Raw genomic sequence first — 27,890 nt, 5'->3', positions numbered from 1 at the left:
CTTGGAACACTGTGTCAAAACTGATGATATATTTTATGGTGACTAACAAAACACAATGATCCTAAAATCTTCAACCCCTACCCACAATTCCCTTTGCCTCTTTGGTTTCTGTTCTTTGTCTTATTTCACATGATTCCAGGAATTCTTTTTCTTTTCTATTGCAAGTTCTTCTGATGTCTTGCCCAGTGTTTTCAGATTTACCGTTCGCTCTGTCCTCCAATAGGCTGAGGAATAATTCAAACAAAGTGTAAGTGGCTGTTAACTTTAATTCATTTCCCCAGCATATTTGTGTGGATGTACGTAGTTTTAGGGGAAGGTTGTGAGAATTTAAACATGTTTTTAATATTGGTAGAATTTCTGGCCCAGAGATGAGTGATTTCAAGAACACAGCAGGAAGAATCGATTTGGGGGTGAAGAGATACATCTCTCATTCACAAAAATGCCTTGTATTGCCCAAGAGCAATCCTGACTGAGGGTTGTGGTCTTACTAGGATATTAGGTGTCCTTGCAAACTTTCTCACATGATTCTTTCCTCAAAAAGTTGTTGCCATTGCTGTTATAGTCTCCATAGAAAAACTTCTCACATTTGAAAAGTTTTAATGTTGTAAAACCATTGTGGCATTGAGGCCTTTGGACAACATCCAAATTCCAAAGAGAGATTGCATGCATTTCAGGAGCCAAGCCTGGCAGGACCTAAAGATAGAAAAGAGCTGAGAGAGGCCAAAGCCATCACCTTCCTCTTCATAGTCCCACCTGGCCCACTTGGCCCACCCAGCCCACCCTGCCATGGTCTTACCCATCTACAGAGAAGTTGAGGTTTTTACTTCCCAGAGTAGCCTAATGTGGTGAAAATCCCATACTTAAGGATCCAACTCAAGTGAATTCAAATCTTAGCCCTGCTCCTTACTACTTCAGGATCATGCATCCACTCAACCTCTCCAAAACCCCATTTCTTCATTTGTAAAATTAAGGAGTTGTGTTTTTTTTAAAGATTTTATTTATTTATTTGACAGAGAGAAATCACAAGTAGATGGAGAGGCAGGCAGAGAGAGAGAGGGAAGCAGGCTCCCTGCCGAGCAGAGAGCCCGATGCGGGACTCGATCCCAGGACCCTGAGATCATGACCTGAGCCGAAGGCAGCGGCTTAAGCCACTGAGCCACCCAGGCGCCCCAAGGAGTTTAACTCTGTCATCTTTGAGTATCCTTTCAGATATGAATTTCTATGCCTGATAAGTAAGATTTCCCAGGTTCCATGTTCTATTTCATAGTCCTTCTAGAATGATATTCCATCATGAAAGGAGGACTGACTTGGGATTGACTCAATCATTCCCTGACTGTGTGATCTTGGATAAATCACTTATATCTTTGACATTCCATTCCTTTCACTGTGAGATGGGAGTATGTCCACATTTGAGGCTTACTAAGGGGTTAGAAATAACCAGTGGGTAGCACTGATATATAGAAAAGCACCAATAAATAGTAGCAGCTCTAAATACTCCCTCTGTTCCTTAACCTTGAGAGCAAAGATCTCATCAAACTCATTTCTGAAATGTACATGCCTAACCCAGGCCTGATTTTTAGCTCAGTTTGTTAACAGAAATAAAGCCATAAGATTCTCTAAGGCAGGGTTACAAATTTCTTTGTATTCTCTTTTTATGTCCCTTTTATGGAAATGGTTTTATCCTTGCTATTATCCTTCAAGGTGGATATTAAGATTTCCAACTTTACATAAAGAAACTAAGGCCAGAGAGGTGAAGGGCCTTTCCTAATGTCATGCTGGAGACTGCTGGGCCAAGAACCAAACCCAGGATAGGCAGGCTGCAAAGGCTGGCAGGTTCTCAATCCATGTTTGTTGTTGGAGAATGAATGGATGGATGATCACTCTTATGGCAGATATTCAGGCATCAAGCATCTTTCACACAAGCAAGAGCAAAGGTTCAAGCTCTCTTATCCTCTTACCTGTATGGCTTTTATCTTATACCCCTTATCTATATGGCTCTTCACCTCTAATGGTGAAGGATAATAAGAAAGAGACAGAAGAGGTAGTCCAATCGGGATGAGAGGCAGAGTGGGGCATGTTGTGATGTTCCTGAATATCCCAGTCTCATCCCTTGGACATTTAGAGGTGACTCTGCAAGAGGTGGAATCCTACTTGCTTTTTAATTTTCTCAGTCCTACCTCTCTGCTCCTCCATTTCATTAAAATAAAGGAAAATTGTGGGGTACCTGGGTGGCACAGTCAGTTGAGCATCTGACTTGGTTTGAGCTCAGGTCATGACCTCAGGGTCGTGAGATTGAGCCCTGAGTCTGGCTCCTGGGGGAGTCCATGTGGAGTCTGCTTAAGACTCCCTCTCTTTCTGCCCCTCCCCTCTGTGGGCTCTCTCTCTCAAATAAATAAATAAACTTTAAAAAATGATGCCCTCTGTGCATGACTGAATATGTGGAAATAAGTATGTGCATGTGTATGTGTTACGTATAAAGGAAGCTTGCTGAATGCTTTACAAAAATCTATTTTTTCACTTCCTCTCCCCCCAACTGATAGCTTTCGCTGTTCTCTATCTTGCCTTCTATTCTACTCTTTATAGTTTTTGTCTATTTTTTAAAAGATATTATTTATTTATTTGACAGACAGAGATCACAAGTGGGCAGAGAGGCAGGCAGAGAGAGAGGGGAAGAAGGCTCACCGCTGAGCAGAGAGCTCGATGCGGGGCCCGATCTCAGGACCCTGAGATCATGACCTGAGCTGAAGGCAGAGGCTTTAACCCAGTGAGCCACCCAGGCACCCCAGTTTTTGTCTATTTTTTGTGTGAGATTTACTCTGTAGTTCTTCCCTAACATCTTGGGTTCTGTACATGGTTAATGACATACAACTTTATTCTTTTCAAATAGAAACACGTGAAAAATTTCCCTCTAAAAACCACTTGAGCTGCATTCCACAAGTTTTTTATGATGCATCATCATCATATCTGACTAGTTCTAAGACAAGAATCTAGTAAGAGCTAAATTATACTGAGAGCTTTACATACATCAGAATGGTTGATCAATAAAGTGGGTTAAATCATTTGCTCTATTTTATAGAAGACACGGAAGCTCTCAGAGAGGTTAAATAATGTTCCCAAAATATAGAGTTGGTAAGTAGTAGAGCCATGACCTAGACTCGGTTGTCTGACTATAGGATACCTGTCTGGTTGACTAGTACATTCTCTTCCTTTCTAGAAGAGGTTTTCTCTCTCTCTCTCTCTCTCTTTTCCTTTAGAGAGAGAGAGAGAGAGTGTGCAAAGGGAGGGGGCAGAGGCAGAGGGAGAGAGAGAATCTTAAGCAGGCTCCATGTTCAGTGCAGAACTCAATCTCATGACCATGAGATCATGACCTGAGCTGAAATCACGAATCAGACACTTAACCAACTGAGCCACCCAACAGAGGTTCTTAAACTGGAATGTATATCAGAATCACCTGGAAGGCTTCTTAAAACACAAATTGTGAGAAAAACAAACAAACAAAACAAAACAAAAAACACATGTGAGAAACACTCCCAGAGATTCTGATCCAGTAAGACTAGGAATTAGTAAATTCTCAGGTGATGTTCCTGCTACCAGAAAAGGAGACAAACTTTGAAAACCACTGGTCTGTCAGGTTATTGAGAGGTTTAGTATCCCAGTCATATATAAGAATCTGTGATCTGTAGTAGCTTCATGTGTTTGCATACACGCAGAAAGCTACATGTGCAAGTGAAAGTCTCTGGAAGGTAAGATTCTGACAATTTTTAACTTCCTTCCTTACACTTTGGTACGTTTGAAATTTCTATAAAATGTAGGTATTACTTTCTATAAAACATAGGTATTATGTATTATAATATGATTTAAAAAATTATATCCAGGTAGACAACATTTGTTTTTTGTATTTTTTATTTTTTAAGATTTTATTTATTTATTTGAGAGAGAGTGTGTCCCCTAGGACATGTGACAATGTCTGAGACGATTTAGATGATCACAACTTGGGAGTGGAAAGGGACCTACTGGTAGAGGCCAGGGACTAAACATCCTACAAGGTACAGGATAGCCCTACCATACAGAGTTAATAGTGTCAAGGTTAGGATACTCTGCAGAAAGGTTAGAGACATAAATACTTTAATTTAAAAAATTTCTGACATTGGCAGCATGATAAAAACTCCATTCAGTGAGGGTAGTGCTTGATGAGGTGTGTCTGTACTTTTTTTACTGAACAGGCTTTGTGGGTCAGTGTGGGAGGCACTGGACTTTGAAAACCAGGCATTCTGTACCCAGGTTGTCCTGGGGGAACTTTGGCCATGACTCAGTGACTTGGCCTTTTATCAGGTGACTTTGGTGTAGGGTTATTGTAGTTCTAGAAGATGGAGGGCAAGTTTAAGATTTATTAAATGCACATTAGAGAAGCTAGTAGGAACTTCTTGTTGGTTATCCAGCTCTTATACTTATCAAAGAGGTTTTACTAACCTCACATCAATTATATGTGCATGCATGTGTGTGTATGTGTAAAGAATTAATTAAATTACTCTTGATCGAGACCCATTGATTGAGTGGTATGGGAATGGGGGAAGTAAATTGGGTGGAATTTTGAAAGAATGAAGTTTCTCCATTTAGATTCTAACCTCCAGGTAACCTTTGTCTTATCTAGAAAGGGAAGGAGACTAACATGACTTGAGCACTAACTATATGTCAGGAAGTTTTCTGCCTTGTCTCATTACATTCTCATAGAAAGTCCTTGGAATAGATATTATTGCCATCCTCATTTTATATAATAGGGGAACCAGGGCTTAGAGAGAAGATGTGCTTGTACATGTAACAAATACATTTATCATAAACACTCACATACCAAAGGAGTTGATTTCCATTTTTACCTTATTTATGTTCCAAATAAATGTCCAGAGGGCAAAAATAAGGTTGATCACTTTAAGAATAATTTATGTCTTGAGAAATCTAAGTGGAAATTTCAAAAAGCAATGATAGTTACACAGGCTTAGTTCTCCCTTCCTGATATGTTACTGTGGTGGAGTGCAGTTCAATTGATGAGAGGAAGATGTAGAACAAGGACCCGGAGCCTCACGTCTTTCTGGGAGGTGTATAGTCTATAGTATGTTTTACTGGATCTTCTGTGGCTCTGCACATATCTGCCCTTCTCCTATCACTACCACCAGTAATATCTTTTTGGATGTCACTGGAGTTGGGAAGGATGAGATCTTCAGGTGAATCTGTGGGGGAAGATTCTTTCTTTGTCTTTTCCAATGGTGCAAGTATGGTAACTGGGGCCCAAAGAAGAGACAGAGTGACTCATTGTTGCACAGAATCTAAGGGCTGGGGCCAGCTTTATTGAACAGTTCCTCAAGCTCAAAGTTTTTCTGCTCTTCATGGAACTAGTTTTGCTTTATCCTGTTATTTTGAAGAGAATGTTCTCTCTGATTTTCATTCAAGCTCCAGTTATTCCTAATGACTAGATCCTTCCAGTGAGAAAGTCAGATAGTAAATGACCTCAGTGTTACATACATCTGGACATCCATGTTCTACATGGCACACTTTTTCAAGGTAAAATGTAACCTAGAGAAATATGGGGCTCATAACATGATGACAGGCTTCGAGAACAAATCATGGAGAAAAACTCCATTGAAACACATCACGGAAGAGTGACAACCTCTCTGCCAAGAAAAAAGTTATCTTTTCTTTTTTTGAGAGAGAGAACATGCACAAGCAGGGGGAAAGGGCAGAGGGAGAGGAAGAGAGAGAATCTTAAGCAGGCTCCATGCCCAGCACAGAGTCCAAGGAAGGGCTGAATCTTACAACCTTGAGATCATGACCTGAGCTGAAACCAAGAGTCAGACTCTCAACTGATTGAGCCATCCAGGGGCTCCAAGATAAAAGTTCTCTTGTGCTCATTCAGACTTCTAGGCTCAAAGTTCCTCCAGGTGCCACCCTTGCTATATCCATCAGGGTTTCTAGACATAAATGCAATTCTGGTTATTTTGAGCAGAAAGGAAATTTATTTTTTTTCTTGTCCAGAAGGACAAGAAAATAAGACTAGGAGAATGGCTGGGAATAAGTAAGGCTACAAAGTTGGGGCCAGAGTCAACAGAACACTGAACACTTGTACCATCTTGCCCCATTGTGCCATCACCATCATCCCTGCTACTACCAGAAACAGGATTAGGTTGTCTGTTGTCACTGTTTCTATCAAAATAAATTCCCCATTGGCCTTTCTTCTTTGCTTACTAGTTTCCAGTTCAATGTCTGTTCAATGTGGGAATGTCTGATTGAGCCCAAGACAAGTGCCTACTTCCTAGCTGCAAGAGAGGCTGGGAGAATGCATATGTCCAGTTGCAAGTCTATTATTTCATACTCTTCTCTGTGATGCTTCCAGTGGGACTCTACAAACTAAGTTTTCCCTCATTCTTTTGTCAGTTACTTCCAGCAGTTCCAGTTAGACTCTGCATGGGAGACACTGAGAAGAAATTGACAGGTGAAATGAGGGGATATGGAGTTTTCTTCCTTTTCTGGGTCTGGTTAGCATGTCTCCACCAGCAAAACACAGTTATACTTCTCTCCTCTGGATTCTTTTGGCACTTTCCAAGCCATATGCATTGCACTGCCTCTGATAACTAGCACCAGTTGGCTGTATCTTCTGACTCAGTGAACCCAGTACCATTTGAGCCAGGTTCCCCTCAGAGGTCTGAAAACCAGTCACAGTGCATTTTAGAAGACTGAGTGCCAGCCAGACGGTCCTAGCCTCTCCTCTCTGTCCTGCCAGATGTATGAGCAACAGCTATGCCGGGGCCCCATCTACGAACTCCTAGGTCTATGAACCCTAAAGATTTTATTCTTTCAAATCTAGGAGGGATGAAAGTATCTCCCAACCCCCACAAATGCTCATATAGCCAATTTTCAGTATTAAGTCTTCTCTGTTTGAAAGGCTGAGTGTAGTTTCTGTGTCCTTTACTGAATCTTGAATGATAGAGTTTAACTTTTTCAGCTTTTATGGTAGAAAGCTGGTTTTACCTCATATAAAGAATTTCAGGGCATCTTGGTGGCTCAGTTGGTTAAGAATCTGTCTCCAGAATCCCTTTTATGAAGATGGCGCCGAAAGCTAAGAAGGAAGCCCCTGCCCCTCCCAAAGCCGAAGCCAAAGCAAAGGCTTTGAAAGCCAAGAAAGCGGTGCTGAAAGGCGTCCACAGTCACAAAAAAAAGAAGATCCGCACATCACCTACGTTCCGACGACCCAAGACTCTGTGTCTCCAAAGGCAACCCAAATACCCTCGAAAGAGCGCCCCCAGGAGAAACAAGCTTGACCACTATGCCATCATCAAGTTCCCCCTGACTACTGAGTCAGCCATGAAGAAAATAGAAGACAACAACACACTTGTGTTCATTGTGGATGTCAAGGCCAACAAGCACCAGATCAAACAGGCTGTGAAGAAGCTCTATGACATTGATGTAGCCAAGGTCAACACCTTAATCAGGCCTGATGGAGAGAAGAAGGCATACGTTCGGCTGGCCCCTGACTATGATGCTTTGGATGTTGCCAACAAAATTGGGATCATCTAAACTGAGTCCAGCTGGCTAAAACTAAATACAGTTTTTTCATGATAAAAAAAAAAAAAAAAAAGAATCTGTCTCCAGCTCAGGTTATGATCTCAGGGTCCTGGGATTGAGCCCTGCATTGGGTTCCCTGCTCACCGAGGAGTCTTCTTCTCCTTCTCCCTCTGCCCCTCCCCTCGCTTGTGCTCTTTCTGTCTCTCTCTCAAATAATTAAATAAAATCTTTAAAAGAAAGACTCCTGGTAGAGACTTCTTCAGTTGTTAGAGGGAAGGGGGTGTGGGCTAGCCCAGTGATGGGTATTAAGGAGGGCATGTGTTGCATGGAACACTGGGTGTTATATGCAAACAATGAATCATGGAACACTACATCAAAAACTAATGATGAGACATGGGAGGTTTGGGGGTTAGGAAAAGAATAAATGAAACAAGATGGGATCAGGAGGGAGATAAACCATAACTGACTCTCAATCTCACAAAACAAACTGAGGGTTGCTGGGAGGAGGGGCGTCGGGAGGTGGGGTGGGGTTATGGACATTGGGGAGATATGTGCTATGATGACTGCTGTGAAGTGTGTAAACATGGCGATTCACAGACCTGTACCCCTGGGGATAAAAATATATTATATGCTTATAAAAAATAAAAAATAAAAAATTTTTTTAAAATTTAAAAAATTAAATTAAATTTTTTAAAAAAGTTAAAAAAAAAACAAAAAAACTAATGATGTACTGTATGGTGACTAACATAACATTAAAAAAAAAAAGAATGGAATATTGACAAAACGACTGACAAATAGCCACTATATCCATTCTGATTTCCAAGTAGGCTGTATAATCTGTCAACATCTTGCTACCCTTCAAACCTGGATTTTTTTCCTCCAGTTTGTTATTGATTTTCTATGTGATCTTGGGTGAGTCTATTTCCTACTAGAAGCTTCCATTTGTACATGGGTTTTAAAAAAGGAGGATGATTGGGGCTGTGGAACTCAATGTTCCCTGAGTTTCAAAACCATCTCTAGCTTCCTCTAGGCATTTCTGGCTCTGGAGAGAGCTTCAAGGAGAGAATAAGAAGGAGAGGGAAGATGAGGAGTCCTGGATCTGTATGACACCCTGAGTAACACTTGAAGATTTCACTTGAGGTATCCTCTGGGTTCTAATGGGCAGAGCAATGAGCAAATTGTTAACAAAGAAAAACATCTCCACTGAGGTCCTTATAAGGCAGAGGGTTCTCTGTGCTCAGCCCTTAGGGCTCTGAGTTCATTCCTGAGGACAGCAAGTAAGCAGAATCTACAAACTTCAAGGAACATTCTGGCCATTGCCAAGGACCACTCTGATTCATTGCCCTCTAGGACAGAATGATTTTGTTCCAGTCATTCATGTATGTTAACATTAATCAAGGACTGAAAGGACTAATCGGACAGACAAGCATCAGGTGCTTACTAGATTTGGCTGGGTTCCTGAGCTGCCTTAATTCCTCAAATTGAGAAGTACTCTTTGATATTATTAACCCATCACCTTCATCATATGAATGAAGATTTTTTTAAAGACTTTATTTATTTATTTGAGAGAGAGAGAGAGAGAGAGAGAGGTCACAGGTAGGCAGAGAGAGAGGGGGAAGCAGGCTCCCCACTGAGCAGAGAGCCTGATGTGGGCCTCGATCCCAGAACCCTGAAATCATGACCTGAGCTGAAGGCAGATGCTTAACCCACTGAGCCGCCCAGGCGCCCCGAGATGAAATTTTCATCAACAAATTTCTCCCCATAGATGGACTGGTCACCAGTGCCATTATAGCAACTGATGTCACCACATTGGCACATAAATCCTGGAATAATCCTATGAGATCAGGAATCTTTACAACCAAATCCTTTCACCCCAGTGCTCAGAGCACTAAAGTTATCTGCTGTCTTTGGAACTCTGTCTGCAAACAGCTGGAAGGAGACCCAAACCAAGAGCTCACCATTCATAGCCATGTTGAAGAACATGGTGAGGTTGACTGTAGATGGGTGACGCTGCTCTGGGGCAGCGGCATCTACAGTTCCTTGAGGACCTCTATTTTAGACAGCCCTTCCCCACCCCCAAGTAATTCTAATGTAGTATTTGCTAACAGCATTTTCAGAAATACTCATCAGTTTAACCAGCCTTTTAAAAAAAGAGATAAACAGGGGTGCCTGGCTGTTTAACCCACTGGCTCAGTGGGTTAAAGCCTCTGCCTTCGGCTCAGGTCATGATCTCAGGGTCCTGGGATCGAGCCCCGTATCGGGCTCTCTGCTCAGCGGGGAGTCCGCTTCTCCCTCTCCCTCTGCCTGCCTCTCTGCCTACTTGTGATCTCTGTCAAATAAATAAATAAAATCTTTAAAAAAAGAGAGAGAGAGATAAACAGAGACGTGGAGAGGAAAGGAATTATTCAATAGTAAGTGGATCCCAGACTCTCTTTAGAGCCTCCTGATTCAAGTTATACTAGACAATGGATTCATTTGAAAGATACATCCAGGTTTTGGTGTGTTGTGGTGGCCAAGCCTCCTGCTGTGGGGCTGCCTCTTTAAGCCTGGCACCTTCTTATCTTGCCCAGTCCTTTGGAGACTCCTTACCTTCCCCTTGACTTCTCTATGCCTTTCCTCTCCTCCCTCCCTCCCCTCCTTGCCTCTCCTCTTCCATTCACTCCCTTCCCATCTCTTCCAATTCCCTACCTATGGCTGTGAATAAAATTTCCCAGAACATTCTCCATTTCTCACCATTTTATGGGTGAGCAGTTTGGGAGGGAATGAGCTCAGTGGTTCTCTCCTGGGGTCTTCACCAGGTTGCAGTCAGATGTCTGCTGGGGCCATAGTCATCTGAAGCTCCATGGGATTGGAAGCTCATTCATGTGACTGGCAACAGACCTTGGCTCTCAGGTTGATCTTTTCTGGGGCTGTCAACCAGAGCACATGCTTGGGCCTCCCCAGCATGGTTGTCTCAGGGCAATTGGCCTTCTCACATGGCAACTGCCTCATGCACCCCCAGAAAGAAGCATCATAAGAGGGTGGAGTGCACTTTTTCTGGCTTAACCTTGGAAGTCACACAGCATCATCTATTTTTACTCTACCAGTCAAAGCAGTCCCACAGTTTGCCGAGATTCAAAGGGAGGGGCTGTGGACTCCAAGGCTTCTACCACTAGGCTGAAGTGAGTGAAAGAATTGTAGGTCCCTGCCTTAAAACTGTGTCATCATGCAGTATCTTTTTCTCCTCCAACTCTCTCTCTTCTCCCTTTCTCTGCATCTCTTTGCTGACCCATCTCCTCCTGTCATGTCTCTTCCACAATTATCTTCTATTTTGTACTGTCTGTGCTGGACACTGGAAGTGTATCCTTTATTGAAAGTCCAGGAAACAAACCCACAGCCTTTTCAGAGATATATCTCCCATGAAGTTAATGGAGCTCAAATCTCATTTTCCCTCACCCGAGCAAGCTTGGTTCCATTCTAAGCATTCCATGACAATTTTACACAGGCCAGAGCATCATCAGAATTCCCAATTTGTAGGATTTCCGTACTCTTCTCTTTTGGTGTCACTGGAAGACCCAGTGATTGCTTGTTCTGCAAACACTGCACAGAGGGAGTAGATGTGAATTATTCATTCTCAGAAACATCAGACCTACAGAACACTTTATTAGGAAAACTGGAGGCTTCTGAAGCATACACAGGTACTGTAAGAGTGAAGAGATAGGATCAGACACTGAGAAAGTGTTCAAGGGTGAAGGGCATTATGTGTGAAGAGAAGCTGAGCTGGAGGAAAGGGAGTAAGCAAATCCTGGGGTTTGGTTTTTGGAACAGTCAATGTCTTGGCAGCTGAGATTTGGCCAGAGGTAGCCGATATGAAGCATCAGGCAGGCACATGTGGAGAGGGCTCTGAATTATGAGCCAAATTCTGGAGGTTGTTCCCGTTCTTTTTATCGTACTGAGGGAGATGGTGACTCTGCAAGACAGCAGAATAGAAAGGATGAGATGCTTGGGTCCTACTCATACAGGAACCAAATCTTGGAATTAATGGAACAAAGGAAATGGGGTCATTTTTATATCTTTTCATAGGAGAGAAACCAGAAGTGGAATGATTTTGGGGGCTCATAGCATGCTGGTGTGCTCTGGGCTTTTTCAGTCAAGTCCCAGTTTAAACCTGTTGTCCCAGTGTAATAATTAGTGGTATCTCCTTTCACTCTCATAGTCTCGTTTTGCACCCCCTGTCCATCTCATACTTGCCAACTTCCCTTTGACTACTGCTCCTCTTCACACTTTCTCTTTCCCAAAGCATCCCCTATTTGCCCCTCAGAGATTACTGGTTCTACCGGGCCCAGGCCTGCCTTCCTGGAATGGGCCAACCAACAACCAGACCTTACACCTGTGCGGCTGAGCATGGGAGATGGGACCCCTGACACTTACATGCTTCTGAACAGATGGCCCTGCAGGCAGCTTCAGATTGGAAGTTGTTATTATTCCCAGCGCAACCACCATAGTTGAAACTGATGCAGGTTTCGATTTCCTTATTGTACCACCAGCGTGGAATGCTGGCCAGGCAGAGGCCAATACTCACTGGCAAACTGCATATGTCTGCAAGGAGATGGCAGAGCAGTATTGCTTGGGTGCCTGCCTTGCTAGAGAATATTCCACAAAGACTTGGAAGAATGAAAGAGCATAATACTTTTAGGGCAGCATGAACTTGCTAAAAAGATATTATGCTGTTACACTTCTCTATGCTTTTGCACATGCATAGTGTCCACCCCTCTCTTGCTTACTAGGTGTACTCCTATTTATCCCTCAAAACACTCCACACATCAAACTCTTCTATGATATCTTCTCTCCTGGCTCCATTCTTCACTGTTTGCCTTTTTTTTTGCTTTTCAATCTTGCCCACACATTGATCACTTCCACATAATTATTTGTTCATATTTTTGATTCCTGAATCAGAAAGTGAGGTTTTCACATTATGTCATCTTGTACACCAGTTCCTAGCAGATAATCTGGCACTGAGAGGATGCTTCAGGAATTTTCACAGTACAAAATCAAACATATCCTGAACCTCAAGAGATACTTAATGGGCAACTGTATTGTGCATAGTACTATGAGATACAAATAGAGTTGTTTAGGACCTCATAGTCTGAAGCACAACAATGACACCATTTATCAAAGTTCTTAGCACTTGACATATATATTGACATATAGGCTGAGGAGCTAGGTCCTCTTATTGTCCTCATTTTGCAGACGATAGTTCAGAGAGGCTAAGTAACTTCCTCAGGTCACATAGGTGGCAAGGGATTTGAACTTAGATATTATGTTGCTCTTAGGATCAAGATCAGACCCCTTAATCCGGCCAGCAAGACCCTGCCTTGTCAGAACCTTGCCTATCTAACATGGCCTCACCATTCTGATATTTCTCTGTCTTACACAGGCATCCTCATTCTCTGGTCTCTGGACTTTCTAGGCCTGAGCATACTGTCTTCTCACACAGGGTCTTTGCACATATTATTAGTTGTGCCTGGAAAGCTCTTCCCTCCAATTTTTGTCTACTTACTGCCCATCTTTCAGATCTTAAATCATAGATCTTTTCCCTGAGAAAACCTTTCTTGCCCCTCTGTCCTATAATAAACAAGCGGAGCCCAGCATGTGTATAAGGGACACCAGTAAATATTTGTTGAATGAATGAATGAATGAATGGTCTTTGATGGTCCTCTTTAGAGTTTAATCATACGAGTTTAATCACACTTCAGAAAGTGTGGAAGAGGTTAAAAAATGGTTAGGGAAGGCATCCTGGATTTATATGACAGAGAAGCCTGGGGGGGCGGAACCAGGAACTATAAATTGTATAGCTGTTTCTTATAGCTGTCATATCACCTGACACCATGCTGGTATTTGATGGGACCTCAGTGGGAACTTGGCACCTCAGAGGATCACAGAATAGGCCAGAAAACTTGTGGTCTGATGCCTGCTTCTTTCTTACAAATTGGAAAATTAAAGTCCATAAAGCAAAAACTCTTATACACATCATATACCTGAGTAGGGACAGAAATGAAATAAACCCCACCCAGTTCAATGCTTCTAGTATTTGGGTCAAGTAGAAGATGCACCCAGATTCTTGGTCAGAGACCAGCCATCAGGGAACCAGGGGAGAGGTACGACACTACCAGTGCTGATGGGCAGAGAGTAAGGGTCAGCAGGGAGGACACTGGATAGTTCAGGGGCTTTGTGTGTTACCTTCATTGAGATCTAAACATTTCTTTGCACAGTTAAAACTGCAACACGTCATCTTCTTGGGACATGGTTTCTTCCTTCCGCACTGGTCGATTTCTCTGTAATTGCATGGTACCCTGATTCGGGGACATCTCTCTGTGGGAGGGGAAAAAGGAAAAAGGAAGGCCAGAACCCTCCATGGTCAGACCCAGGGCACTACTGCAGAGTTAAGGAAGACTTAGTGACCTTCAGATGACTCCATATTTTCACAGCACTGGCCCCACTCCCAACCCTGTATTGACTGCCCATCTAGTTCCTAAACAAGTCCTAATCCCACCCCCACCACTCATGAGGTTTCAGGGAAAAGGATGCTGTCCACTAGGACTACTCTGGTCACTTGGCCTTCCTGTATTGGATATTTCCTGGGTGGGGGCGAGGGTGCTAGCACTTTTCCAGGTGACTGAGATTTCCATTTGTGGAGTCAGATGGCTGGGCTTTTGAATTTCTGTGCCACCCTTGGAATGGCGGGCACCATCTTTGGACCTTGATTCCTTCACTATAGAGCTGTTTCAAGGATTAGGTGACAAATCTTGGAAGTCATTGTCAGGTGGCCTGGGACAAAATAATGTTAATTAATATTAACGAGGTGCTTCCTGTGTTCTTGTTCTCTTCTCCTGAATCTTTGTGGCATTTCTATTGGTGAGTCCTATCAATATCCACATTTTAAGTTGCCTCCTTAGCACAGTAGGCAGCACGTCAGTCTCATAATATCCACATTTTATAAACAGAGGAATCTGGAGCACAGGGTGGTTATGTGAACTTCCCCAAGGTCACACAGCTACTACTAAGGAGAGGAGTCAGGATTTGAAACCTACAATGTATGGCTTCACTCTTGAGTGCTCAGTGTATTTTTAGCTGCTGCTTAAGGGTGTCTGCATATCTCAGCATTCCGAGGGACTTCAAGAGACCATTCTATACTCCACAGGCAAGGACCCTCTGGTGCTGTGAGTGTGGGGAGACTTTTGGGGGCTGCAACTGGAAGATTCAAAGCTGCTAAGGGTGGAGCTAGGGTGAGGGAGCTTTCTTGCAGGAAAGGCCCATAAGGTCCCAGCAGCACCTTTAGTCCATCTCATAAGCTCCAGGTCCAGGCACCTCCAGAAAGAATCCCTCTCATAATGATAATGGGCTGTCTGTTGCTAGAGACCCAGGTTCTTGCACTCACAGGAGGCATCTTAGAAGATGGTAGGACTCTGAGAGAAAGACTGTGAATATCTCCCTTTCTCCCATCTAAAACCTCAGGCTGAGTGGGGGAGGTGTTCCTCATCCTGAGAACTCTTTGTTCCTCCCTCCCAGCAACTTCCACATCTCCACTGGGAGGCCCTAGTCCCCAGTACTTACTGCCAAAGAACCCCTCAACGAGCTCAGGTTCCTGGACTCCCCCCAAGAGGATGAAGAGTGCCAGGACTGGCAGAAGTCCCAAGAGCCCCATTTTAAGATCTACTGGCCTGGCTGGTGGCTCCAAAATTAGGAACTGCTCCCAGTAGCTCCTGCTCCTGAGCTTTGGCTGCCCTGGCCCTGGAGCCACATATCACTGAAGACAAGACAGCCACACTCCCTCTGCTGGGGAATGCCAAGTCCCCGAGGCCATCAGTGGGAGTAGCTGACACCCACAGCCCCGACACTTGGGGAAAGGGCCCTTCACAGGCAGCTTCTATTTCTCAGCTCGCTGAGGTTCTCTGACTCTCTGGTCAGCCAGGGAGAGGGGGCAAAGCTTGTCTGGGACTTCCAGACTCCCTCAGAGAAGGGAATGTCCAATTTCAGCATCTTCCATCATCCGGAGGGAGTTTAGAGTCAAGAATATCCCAGTTTTCTTCTTTCCAATCTTATACTTCTGACACATCTATTTGTCTGTCTGCTTGTTTTTCTCACACTGTTTACTTTCCTTCTCTCTGTGCCTCCTCCTTTCACTCTGTGCCTGCCTTTTTCTCTTTTCTTGTGAGTCTCTGTCTGGGTCTCTTTCTCCCTGCCTTTCATTTCCCTTCTTTTTTTTTTTTTTTTTTTTAAGATTTTATTTATTTGTCAGAGAGAGAGAGTGAGCACAGGCAGACAGAATGGCAGGCAGAGGCAGAGGGAGAAGCAGGTTCCCTGCTGAGCAAGGAGCCAGATGTGGGACTCGATCCCAGGACGCTGGGATCATGACCTGAGCCGAAGGCAGCCACTTAACCAGCTGAGCCACCCAGGCGTCCCTTTCATTTCCCTTCTGTTCTCCTTTTTCATCTCTTTGGACCACCCCTTTTTCTTAACCATCGTCAAAACGTAAAGATGTTACCCTGAGTAGCATGTGGTCTGGAGGAGCCAGGTTGATCCCAGGTTGAACCAAATCTTCAGAGAGTGTGTGTCAAGATCATGGTGCTTTGAAAGCAGGAAAGGATGTCAGAGCTAATGCGGAGTCTCTATTGTTGGGTGCACTTTGGAATGGTGATGCAGGAGGAAATACTAAATATTAGTTATGACCTCAGAAGCAGCAGCCATGGGGCTTGAAGATTCTTCCCTGAACTTTCCAACTTAGGGTGTGAAGTGTTAATAAGACATGTTCTTGGCTTGCCTCTAATTTCGCTTGCAGCTGTAGGAGAGAGATCTAGTGCACATTTTTTCTAATTGTTTTTAAAAAATGAAGTGGAATTAACATCAGATAAGGTGAACCATTTTTAAGTGGACAGATCAGAGGTTTTTAAGTGCCTACACAATGTTGTGTGACCACCACCTCTATTAGTTCCACAGTATTTTTATCACTCCAGAAGAAAACCCTAGGGGCACCTGACTTGCTCAGTTAGAAGACCACATGACTCCTCATCTCAGAAGCTCTAGCCCCACCTCTGGTGTAGAGATTACTTAAAGAAACAAAACAAAACGAAAAACGAAAGAAAGAAAGAAAGGAAAAAGAGAAAAAGGACAACCTCTACCTACTGGCAGTCACTATTTTCCCCAGCCTAATTCTGCCCCGGCAACCAGTAACCTACATTCTATTTCTGTGGATCTTCCTATTCTGGATGTTCTATAAATGGAATCACACAGTATAGGACATCTCGTGTCTGGCTTTTTCTGCATCACTTGATGCTTTGGAGGTCCGTCTGCAGTGTAGCTTCTGTTAGTTTTTGACTCTTTATTGTGGCCAGTGTACCGTGATAGCGTCCCATCTCAAGTGTCAGAGTCTTTACTTCCGTGCTATAGGACTGCTCTGGCTCCCTGACAGCTTGTCAGCTTGTGTGGGAAACAATCTGGAGGAGTAAGAACTTTCATAGACCCAGGCATCCAGGAAGGGATGGGAATTAAGGCGTAAAGGCCTCCGCTGCCTCATCACTGGAGATGAATGCAGACATCTGGACACATATTTTACAGGACTCCTCAGAAGGTCCCTAGGGGCAGTAAGCTGCAATTTCCCCCCATGGTAACCAGCTCATAACTGACTCCTCTCTTGTCTGTATCACCTACCTCACCCTACCTTATGTGTGTTGAAAGATCTCCTAAGTAAAGTCCTCTACCCATGTCCTTGTCCTAGGATTGGATTCTGGGGTCTCCAAAATAAGGAAATGCCTATAGACCCTTGTCTTAAAAGGGTCTGCAATTTTTTGGAGAAACAGAGGAGGATCACAATGTTCCTGGAGCTCCAAACTCTCAAGGTTCTGACAGTTTTCACTCCCTTTTTTGGTGTCACAAAATCTTCAATGAACCTTTACTCTCTGCAAAGTGTAATGTACCTCTGCAAAGTGTAATGTACCAACCGATATGAATTATTCAGCCTCAGAGGCACAGGACTAAACAGCATACTTTATTGGGGAAAACTGGGACATATGCAGGTATAGACAGGGGGTTCTAGACATTGGACATATAGGAAAGAAGCATAGGGATGGAGTTAAAAAAAAATGGGACCATGTGTGAAAAGAGGCTGAGGTAGAGAAAGGGGAATGCAGATCCCAGAACTCTGCCTGGAGAAGAGCTGAGCCCTTGGAATGTGGAATTCAAGAGTGGAGCATCAATATGGAGCATCAGTCAGGAGCACGGACAGAGCCTTGAATCACGAGCCAACTCCTGGTGGTTGTTCAGGTGCATCCTTATGCACTGATGATTTGGAGCCTGGTGAGAATGTAGGACAAGACCTGCTAAGCATCTTGGATTCAGCTTATCTTCAGAGTGAGTCTGAAGTGACATTCATGCATCTTAGCACAGGAAGTGACAACAAAGTGGGTTTTCTCTGGGGAGCTATAGCTTTCATCCTTATAGGAGAGCGGAGCTGTGGTAGAGATAGAGTGCTGATGATCCAGTCCTAGGCTGGATGTCCTGTGACCTCTCTGGAGCTGGTCTCTGGGATTTCACCATGTTTGCATCCTCCCTCCACCCCTCATACTTGCCAGCTTTGATCATGGCCACGACCTTCCCAACCTCAGTTCCCAGAATACCGCCGTCCATCCCTCTGCCAGGTGCATGCTCATCTCCAAGTGGAGTTGGCTCTGTCAGCACCTGGCTTGTCAAGGCTATGGCCCATGCCTGAACAAAGCAGCTGCACACAGGCCTGTCAGAAGGGCCCGAGTGAGGACGGGATGCCCCGGGGACTCGACTCACGGTTGCTGGGGCACATGTTCTGGCACATGGCTTTGGACTGAAAGTTGTTGTTGTTCCCTTGGCAGCCACCATAGATGAACTTGGAGCAGGTATTCTTCTCCTTATCGTACCACCAACGGTGGAAAAATGCCATACAGGGGCCAGGTTCTTTGGGCATAGAGCATATATCTGTAGGGAGACACCAGACTTGAGCAATATGAGTGTCCAGCCCCATGGACCAACTGATATTGTTACCCCTGCAAACTACCAGACATGGAACAGAGCAGGCTTCTTTCCCCTTATTACACCACAGGAGCCCAGCTCCACTGGTGTATGGTACAGATTGTAGGGAGACCCCAGAGTGGAGCTGTTGGGGGTTCTGCAGCCCCAGAGAACATCCCCCCCATTCCTCATGGTCACCATCCCCACTGTCTTCCCTGAGAGTGAGGAGACTTATTTCAAGGCTCTGCTCCCAATTCAGTGTGTGCACATCGACCTCCCCTGTGACCTGTCTTGACCTTGACTTGCTCTTCTGGAAAATGGGAATGCAACTCCCACCCTGCAAAGTACAAGTAAGACTGCCCTCATGGACCTGAATGTGCAGCTTCTAGCATAGTGCCTGGCAGAGAGTAGCTGTTCAGTAAATACATGCTGAATGGATAAAAGATATGGAAGTGTCTTGAAAGGGACAAAATATAAGCACATACTCTGCCCTGCAAATCATGCCAGGAAGAGAGATTATGGGATCATGAGTAAAAGGCAAGTAGGGCAGGGAAAGCAGGAGCTGTTTTTTAGATGGTCAAGCACCTTTCATCCTGCAGTTAGCTTCAGTCCTGTGATGGGTTGGATTGTGTTCCGCCCCACCCACTCCATGCCCATTCATATGTTGAAGTCTTAACATTCAGTACTTCAGAATGTGACCCTACTTGGAAACAGAGTTGTGGCAGATGTAATTAGTTAAGTCATCCTGGAGGAGGATGCATTCCTAACCCCAAATGACTAGTCTTTTTATCGAAAGGGGAACTTTGAGTGCGCCTGCACAAGGGCGCCGCAGGCACCCACACCCACACCCCACCATGTTCAGCTGAAGGCAGAGGTCTACAAGCCTGGGACTGCCAAAGATTGCCAGCACACCACCACGAGTTAGGGGAGAGACGTGGAACAGATGTTCTCCTGATAACCTGAGAAAGACCCTGCCTTGCCAACGCTTGACCTTGGACTTGTATTCTGCAGACCCTGAGACAATACATTTCTGCTGTTTCAGCCACCTAGCTTATGGTCCTTTGTTACAGCAGCCCTAGCAAATGAATGCAGATCTGAACTAAACTTAAGATTTCCTCGAGGGAAAACTTGTGGCTCACTTCTTTGCCACTCTCTTTCATCTTCATGTCTCGTACCTGGGCTGTTGGGATAGCCAGGAACTGATCTCCTGCCCCTGTCCCTAGCCCCTCCAATCAATCCTTTGTGCAGCCCACCAGGGGGAAGGACCTAACGAACCTGAAACAAAGCTGATCATGTCATTCCACAGCTAAGACCTTGACTTCATGGCAAGTCTTCCCATGACTCACAGGTTCTTTGTAGTCTGACTCCTGCTTGTGCTGCCCCACCCCCTCCACAGTACCATTTGAGGTACATGCTCCTGCAATATTCGACACCCTTTGCTATCCCACACACCTACACCTTTCACTGTACATTCCTTCTGCCCACCCTGCTGCTGTTCGTTAGCGGCACTCCCACTCTCTCTTCAAAAACTCAGACATTAGTTCCTCTGTGATATCACTGCCTCCATATACACCCCACACCTCCACAGGTTCCTGGACCAATTCTGCATTGTTCCACCATGTTTCTGATCTCATGTACATGATTGTTACTGGTTTACATCCTCGGTCTCCCCATGAGGTTGTGAGCTTCCAAGGGGGCACAGATTGTGTCTGATTTCATCTTGGAGCCCCATTCCTAGTAGGTGGTCTGATTCAGTATAGGATCTTGCAGAATGTTGAGGGTAAAACCAAATGCATCCTGACTTGAACTAAATAAGCCATTCATTGAGCACCTACTGTGTGCAAGATGCTTTAAGAGACAAAGAAAAGGGCTGGAGCCTTTTATGAGCTCCCAGTCAAGAATAACAATATCATATGATCTCTCTGATACGAGGAATTTGAGAGGTAGGGCAGGGGTTTGTGGGGGTAGGGAGGGAAAAAATGAAACAAGATGGGATTGGGAGGGAGAAAGACCATAAAAGACTCTTAATCTCACAAAACAAGCGAAGGGTTGCTGAGGGGTAGGGGGTAGGGATAGATAGGGTGGCTGGGTTATGGACATTGAGGAGGGTATGTGCTACGGTGAGTGCTGTGAAATGTGGAAGCCTGATGGTTCACTGATCTGTACCCCTGAGGCAAATAATACATTATCTGTTAATAAAAAAAGAAAACAATGAAAAAAATAACAATTAATTTAAACTAATATGTGTCATCTGTCTATATTTTGCCAGGCATTTCTCTAAGTACTTCATGCACATCAACCTACCTGATCCTCCAGATAACCTTTAACACTGGTCCTTTCATTATCTGGAGAAACTGAGGGACAGTGGGGGAGAATTGTTAATTTGCCCAGGCTGTTAAAAAACCAGAGCTAAGACTTGAACTCAGGAAGCATGGATTCAGAATCCCTTACCTTAGGCAAATGAACAACTTACCATCCTCCTAGCCATGCCGCTCCATTGTCAAGTCCTGCTTGCTTTACTTCCTAGACATCTTTCAAACACACCCCACTCCTCTCCATTCCCTCACCTACCTCTCTGGTCCAAGCTACCATATCATCTCTTCCTGAATTCCTTGAAGATAGTCTGTTCTTCCTCTGTGTGTGCATTAAAAAGCTGTCCACCTCAGTTGGTTTTCACTCCTCTTGAGATCAAAGTGAGTTGCTAGTCCACCAGACCCTACATACCTAAGATCCTTTCCCTGGTACCAGGCTTATATTCACTCTTGCTCCCTGGCCTCCAGGACCCACCATTGAGCTTTTTGTGCATGTTTTCCCCTGTACCTGCATAAGCCCTCCCACTGACTCTATGCCTAAATTTACTACCCATCCTTCTGAACAGGACTCCAGATTGCTTTCTCAGGGAAGTCTTCCTCACCTCCCTGACCATACTGGTCTAATCTTATTATGAGTCTCAGAGACACTAGATGCATATTTGTTAAATGAAGAGCAAAAGAGTCTTGACTCCAAATAGTCTATGATTGTCTATTTGGAACCCAAGGATATGACCATGGAGTTAAGATTGCAGGAGCAAAGGAAAGGCCTTCTGGTCTGAGTAGTTGAGGGAGGTTTCCTGGTGCTGAGTTGTACTTCAATAAGCAGAAAAGTGGTCTCTCTGCAGCAAAAATCTGGTAAATACCAGTAGCTTAGTTATCACTTCCAGCAACAATGTGCTAACAATAGCCATGAGGGGACTCAGAAAATCATGAATCCAAAGAAACAAAAAGAAAATCACAAGAGTTAAAAGCAACCACAAGATTGTCATCTACCATCCTATAGTCATCTTCTGTTTGGGGAAACCAAAGTCCAGACAGGATGAAAATACTAGCTAATGTCACACACATATATCAGGGGCAGTGACGGCTCTGAATTGCAGGTCTCTCCAACCCAGCAGTCTTGCTCAGGGACCAGCCCTTAGTAAAGAAGGGGCAATGCCACCATATGGCCAGAAGGTGAGGGTATGGGCAGAGGGGCTGGTAATTCTGAAGCTCTGAATACTACCTTGGTTGAGGTCTAAACATTTTCTTCCACAGCTGAAGATACAACACTTCTTCTTGTTGTCCAGACATTGTCTGTCCTTCGTACAGATATCCCTTTCTCTGAATTCACATTTCTCTTGGATTCTGGGGCATCTCCCTAGGAGAAGGACAGTTTTACAACCATGAATGTTGGAGGGCACAGTGCCCACTCTTCTCCCAACCTGAGGCAATTCTGGGGAGTCGGGGAAGCTTGCTTTCTCTTTATTCATCCAAAGGAGACCTTTTCTTCAGGGTGTTCTCATGTATTTCCCAACATTGCCCACACTACTCTCCCTTCTGACCACAATTTACTCTACCTTCTCACTCCATCACTTGTTCCGCCCCCTACCCTTACTCCCTCTAAGGCAGGATTTCTCAACCTTGCCACTAGGGCCTCATCATTATTTATGGGAGAGGAGGGCTGCCCTGGGCACTGTAGGATGTTGAGAAGCATCCTGGCCCTCTATCCACTGGATGCCAATAGCACCCCCCTGTTAAAGAACCAAATATGTCTCTAGACAGAAAATGTCCCCTGGAGGGGAAAGTCACCCCACTGAAAGCCACTGGACCAGGCTAATCTGGTCATTTTGGGCCTGGTTGAGAAGTCAGTGTTTGGGAGTTCCTGGCTCGTGGCCAGGAGGGGGTGGGGAGCGGGTAGGGAGGGCACTATAACACATGATTAATATCCCTCACCTTGTCATCAGAGACTCAGGTATTTAAATTCTACCTCTTGGCTTACACTCACCTTTCTGAACCTTGGTTTTATTCACTTGTAAAATCATTTTAGCCTTACAGTCGTTGAGGAAGAAATGAGACAAACTGTGTAAAGCTCTAATCATAGGAACCGATGCATAGCTATTTATTAATATTTGTCAACTGTTTCCCATAAGCCAAGCACTTTTCAACACTTTAAATGCTGTCTCACTGAGTTCTACTGACATCCCCATTTTGCAGAGGAGGAGACAGAAGCACATGGAGTTTAGTAACTTGCCCAAGGTTATGGCTACTGAGTGGTGGAACTAGAATTTGGACCCACTATGTCTGAATCCAGATCTCTCAAACTCATTACTTTCTAAATGTTCAGTAAGTGGTAGTAATTATCATTATTTCTATGAAGTCATGGAGTATTACTGTCTTCAGTTCAAAGAAACTTCTGGATGCTGTCTTCTATTCCAAAGGCAAGGCACCCCTAGGAATGCAGGAATACTTTATAGGACTACATTTGAAAGAATCATGAGTTGATAGAGATGATATCTTGAGAAAGGGGGCAGTTTCTGTTGTGAGATGAGGGGGAGGTCCCCTAGGCTTCTCAGATTCCTATTGCCTCTCCCATAAACACTGGATCCTGTGACTCTTCCCTCAACCCCCCAACTGACCTTCACTTCAAAGGGGCTGAAAATGGGGTTTGCCTCAGGTCTGCAATCTTGCATTCACTGAAGTGATCTTCTAAAAAGAGGGAAATTGGAAGAATATTCCAACTATGTCCCAGCCTGGGTCCAGGCTAAAACGGTGGGAAGCAATTCAAGTCTTATTCCTTCTTTCTTCTCCCAGCAAACTTCCTGCTCTCCAGGGCGAGGGCTGAGACCCCAGTACTTACTGGGAAAGATCCAGTCAGTGAGCCCAGGTCCCTGGACATTCACTAGAAGAGTAGAAAAGACCAGGATGCTGAAAAGTCTAGAGGACTCCATTCTGAAGAAGCGCTGGCCCCTCTGGTAATCCCGGAATATGAAAATGTCTGTCTGCCTTTGTCCAGCCTATTTTTCAGTAGTCAGTATCTTGGATGTGAGAACTGGAGTCAAGCCAGCCACCTCCTTTCCTTCTGGGAACGCCAAGTTCCTGAGATCATCACTGTGACCAGCTGGCATCTACAGCACACAGCCCTGGGGAAGGGTCTTTGATGGCATGGCTCCTGAGCCTCAGCAGTTTGGGCTGGGGTGGGGTGGGCTGGGCCTTCTGGTCAACAAGGGGGAGCAGGCAAAGCTTGTCTCAATTTCTAGGTGACCTTAGGTGTCATTGTCACCATCAGGGGTCTTCTTCTTGATGACTCTGAGAGTTGTGGAATGTGCTTGTTTTCCATTCACTTTCTATTTTATCTGCATGCTGAGTGGCATGCCCCTTTTGTTTGTCTCTGACAATGTGTCTCTAGGGATCTCCTGATATCTCTGTTTTTCTGTGTTTCTTTGTGTCGGTGTCTGACTTACTCTCTTTTTCTGTGGGCCTCTCATGATCTCTGTGTCTCTTTCTCCCTTTCCCAACCTTCCTTCTTATCCTTCTCCCCTTTCTCTTTGGGTAGTTCCTATTCTTCAACTAAGGCTGAAGAGTAAATGTGTTGCCATAGAGTGGGGTGTGGGGGAGGAACAGCCCATCTACAGAGTTTTCAGAGTGTTTGTCAAGGTCCTATTGTTTGAGAGTGGTGGAGAATGTCAGCAGAGCCTGTAGGGAATGTTTGCCATCTCATGTAAACTCCTTGTTGTTTGAGGAAGCACTGTACAGTGGAGAGACCTGCCTGAGAGACTACACCCCAGTACGGGTCCATAGGCAGTAGAATTGCTGGCTTCTGATGGGACTGGTGAAAGGGCTGTAGAGAGAGTGCTGGAGTAATTGGCAGCTTTTCTATAGGGAATCTGCAGTGCCAGTGAGTCCATCACCCTTGACAGAAGGAGAGATACTCTTCAAAGTGCAAATGTCATCTGTAGGGTCCCCATTTCTTTCCTTAACTATAGTTTGCACTTTGGGGCCAAGCTTTGTTCTCCATTTGTCTTATAAATGGGCAAAAGCCAGACAAAGCCAGCCTAATCATCAATGAGTGACTGTATGGTCACAAAATTTAGGATTACCAACAGAGCCCTCTATGGGAATCTGTGGTGTGGGTCTCAGCCTATTGACAGTGGTATTCTCTTCTAAGAAGGCCTGAGATGTCCTTGGGACATATTTACTCAAAGTGATGCCCCCAGACATTCCCCTCAGAGACATCCCCCTACCACCACTGGGTCAGTGTTGTGGTTGCACTGGTCTTTGTGGTTCTTATTATGATCACAGGGCTCACCTCTGCCAAACCATTAGGGAACTTAAGAAAAGATTTGCTCACAAGCCCTGGAGGGAGCATGGGAAGGCAGAGAGCCACATACAAAAGGCTGTGGACAGAGAGAGGGGGAGAAAGTGCATACTTTGGGGCTCTCCCTTTATTTGGGTCCAAGTGTAAAATGTCTAAGGTTCCATGAGTTCACTTTCTATTGGTGAATTTAAAAGTGGGAATTAGGGTGTAGGAAGGGAGAAGCAGGGTCACTCCAGTGATTAGTTATCTGGGTTGCTCGAGGCCTTTCTAAAAGGAGAACTTCATTGGTGAGGGCAGCTGTTTCCTTATCCTAATTGCGTTGTTAGTGTCTGTGTTATATAGCAGGGAGTGTATCTATTTGAGATGGATGTGTTTGAAATGGATGCCTCAGCACTCAAAAGCTTAATGTCAATGTCAGGCATTTACATTACAGTGAAAAAGCTGAATATCAGGTATTTACATTACAAATTCCCACCCCACCAGTCAGGAGCCAGGTGAACCCCATAATGGGACCAGGGAATACATTTCTAATAAACAACCAAGAAGTCATGAGTGGTGCTTTTCCACTTATTCTGTGTCCTTCCCAAACTCAGTCCAGGAGAGAACACAAAGCTGATCCGTGGGTGGAAGGACTCTGAGGGTGCAAGTCCCATTTCCTCATCGTACATATGGGGTCATAAGGCCCAGAAGAGTGCAGATGCTGACTCAATGTCACCAAGTGAGTGAGTGTCAAAGATAAAGGTAAAAGAGAATGGAGTGTCAGTATACTTGTCAGAGGTCACTATGGAATATTGTGATATTAGTATGGTTATAATATCTTACTATGGAGTTGAAGGTAGCGAGGAATAGTGCATAAAAGGAGATGAAGGTGATGTCTATAGTCTATATATAGACATATATAGTGTCTATATATGTCTAAAGATCCCCCAGAATCTATAAATGCCCAAATGGTTCCCAGGGCCCACCAATAAGGCTGAATTCTTCTCTTAGTTTTCTTGAGTGTAAATGAAAACTCAGAATTTCTGGTTCTTCTATCTCTTCTGTCTTGCCTAATTTCCAGCCTCACCCTTGGATCTCACTTTCCAAGCAAGTGAGATGAAATTTATGCTTTTGGGGCCTAGGATAAATGGCATTTTTGGCCCTTTGCTCACCCAATTTCTTTTTCTTTTAATTTAATCTTATTTTTTCAGTGTTTCAAGATTCATTGTTTATGCACCACACCCAGTGCTCCATGCAATATGTGCCCTCCATAATACCCACCACCAGGCTCACCTAACCCCCTACCTCCGTCCCCTCCAGAATGCTGTTTGTTTCTCAGAGCACACTCCCTCATGGTTTGTCTCCCCCTCTGATTTCCCCCAATTCACTTTTCCTTTCCTTCTCCTACTATCCTCCATGTTACTCCTTATGCTCCACAAGTAAGTGAAACCATATGATAATTAACTCTCCCTGCTTGACTTATTTCACTTAGCCTAATCTCCAGGCCTGTCCATGTTGATAAAAAAGTTAGGTATTCATCATTTCTGATGGAGGCTTAATACTCCGTTGTATATATGGACCATATCTTCTTCATCCATTCATCCGTTGAAGGGCATCTTGGTTCTTTCCACAGTTTGGCAACTGTGGCCATTGTGCTATGAACATTGGGGTACATATGGCCTTTCTTTTCATTACATCTGTATCTTTGGGGTAAATACCCAGTAGTACAATTGCAGGGTCATAGGGTAGCTCTATTTTTAATTTCTTCAGGAAACTCCACATGGTTTCCAACATGGCTGCACCACATTTGCATTCCCACCAACAGTGTAAGAGGGTTCCCCTTTCTCCACATCTTCTCAAACACTCATTTAGACACATGAAAAAATATTCATCGTCATTAGCTATCAGGGAGATTCAAATCAAAACCACACTGATACCACCTTACACCAGTTAGAATGGCCAACATTAACAAGACGGTGAATAAACCTTTAAATAGGGGCACCTGGGTGGCTCAGTGGGTTAGGCCTCTGCCTTCGGCTCGGGTCATGGTCTCAGGGTCCCGGGATCGAGCCCCACATCGGGCTCTCTGCTCGGCAGGGAGCCTGCTTCCATTCCTCTCTCTCTGCCTGCCTCTCTGCCTACTTGTGATCTCTGTTTGTCAAATAAATAAATAAAATCTTTTTAAAAAAATCCTTTAAATACACCAATTGAAGCCTGTTGGTTAGTATTTTAGTGAGTCTTTTGGCATCCAAGTTCATCAGGAATACTGGTCTGGAATTCTCCTTTTTGATGGGATCTTTGTCTGGTTTTGGGAAGCGGTAGTGTTCATCGAACAAGTCTGGAACTTTTCCTTCCATTTCTTTTTTTTTTTTTTTAACAGTGTAGTACTGTAAATATATTTTCTTTATGGTTCTCTCTCTCTCTTTTTTAAATTAATTTCTTTTCAGCATAACAGAATTCATCGTTTATGCACTACACCCAGTGCTCCATGCCATATGTGCCCTCCATAATACCCACCACCCGGCTCCCCCAACCTCCCACCTCCCACCCCTTTAAACCCCTCAGATTGTTTTTCAGAGTCCATAGCCTCTCATGGTTCATCTCCCCTTCCAATTTCCCCCAACTCCCTTCTCCTCTCTAACTCCCCATGTCCTCCTTATTATTTGTGATGCTCCACAAATAAGTGAAACCATATGATAATTGACTCTCTCTGCTTGACTTATTTCATTCAG

General features: G+C 44.4%; 2 protein-coding genes across 2 annotated transcripts; one reads left to right on the top strand and one right to left on the bottom strand.

Moving 5' to 3' along the window:
- Positions 1-23,952, bottom strand: LOC116594896 (eppin). The gene is made up of 7 exons (XM_032350524.1): positions 23,722-23,952; positions 22,108-22,242; positions 18,370-18,537; positions 13,774-13,905; positions 11,965-12,132; positions 10,990-11,133; positions 1-224 (listed from the first exon to the last, which is right to left on the bottom strand). The coding sequence occupies exons 1-6, from the start codon at positions 23,810-23,812 to the stop codon at positions 11,051-11,053; spliced, it is 777 nt and encodes a 258-aa protein (XP_032206415.1). The 5' UTR covers positions 23,813-23,952; the 3' UTR covers positions 1-224; positions 10,990-11,050.
- LOC116594895 (60S ribosomal protein L23a-like) lies at positions 7,075-7,566 on the top strand. Its single transcript, XM_032350523.1, has one exon. It carries the CDS (start codon positions 7,090-7,092, stop codon positions 7,564-7,566), a length of 477 nt encoding a protein of 158 aa, XP_032206414.1. The 5' UTR covers positions 7,075-7,089.
- Positions 23,953-27,890: the final 3,938 nt, after the last annotated feature.

The sequence above is a fragment of the Mustela erminea genome, chromosome 7 (assembly GCF_009829155.1).
Source record: "Mustela erminea isolate mMusErm1 chromosome 7, mMusErm1.Pri, whole genome shotgun sequence".
NCBI lineage: Eukaryota > Metazoa > Chordata > Mammalia > Carnivora > Mustelidae > Mustela > Mustela erminea.
Note: the sequence above shows the minus strand (reverse complement) of the source record. Positions and strands in the feature narration are given on the sequence as shown.

What these genes read in the sequence shown, in the direction of transcription:
- LOC116594896 (XM_032350524.1), bottom strand. Translation starts at nt 23,812, where the DNA reads ATGGAGTCCTCTAGACTTTTCAGCATCCTGGTCTTTTCTACTCTTCTA. An exon ending in CACTGACTGGATCTTTCCCA is followed by an intron (nt 22,243 to 23,721) that starts GTAAGTACTGGG and finishes TCCTTCTCCTAG; the next exon opens with GGAGATGCCCCAGAATCCAA. An exon ending in ATGTTTAGACCTCAACCAAG is followed by an intron (nt 18,538 to 22,107) that starts GTAGTATTCAGA and finishes GTCTCCCTACAG; the next exon opens with ATATATGCTCTATGCCCAAA.
- LOC116594895 (XM_032350523.1), top strand. Translation starts at nt 7,090, where the DNA reads ATGAAGATGGCGCCGAAAGCTAAGAAGGAAGCCCCTGCCCCTCCCAAA.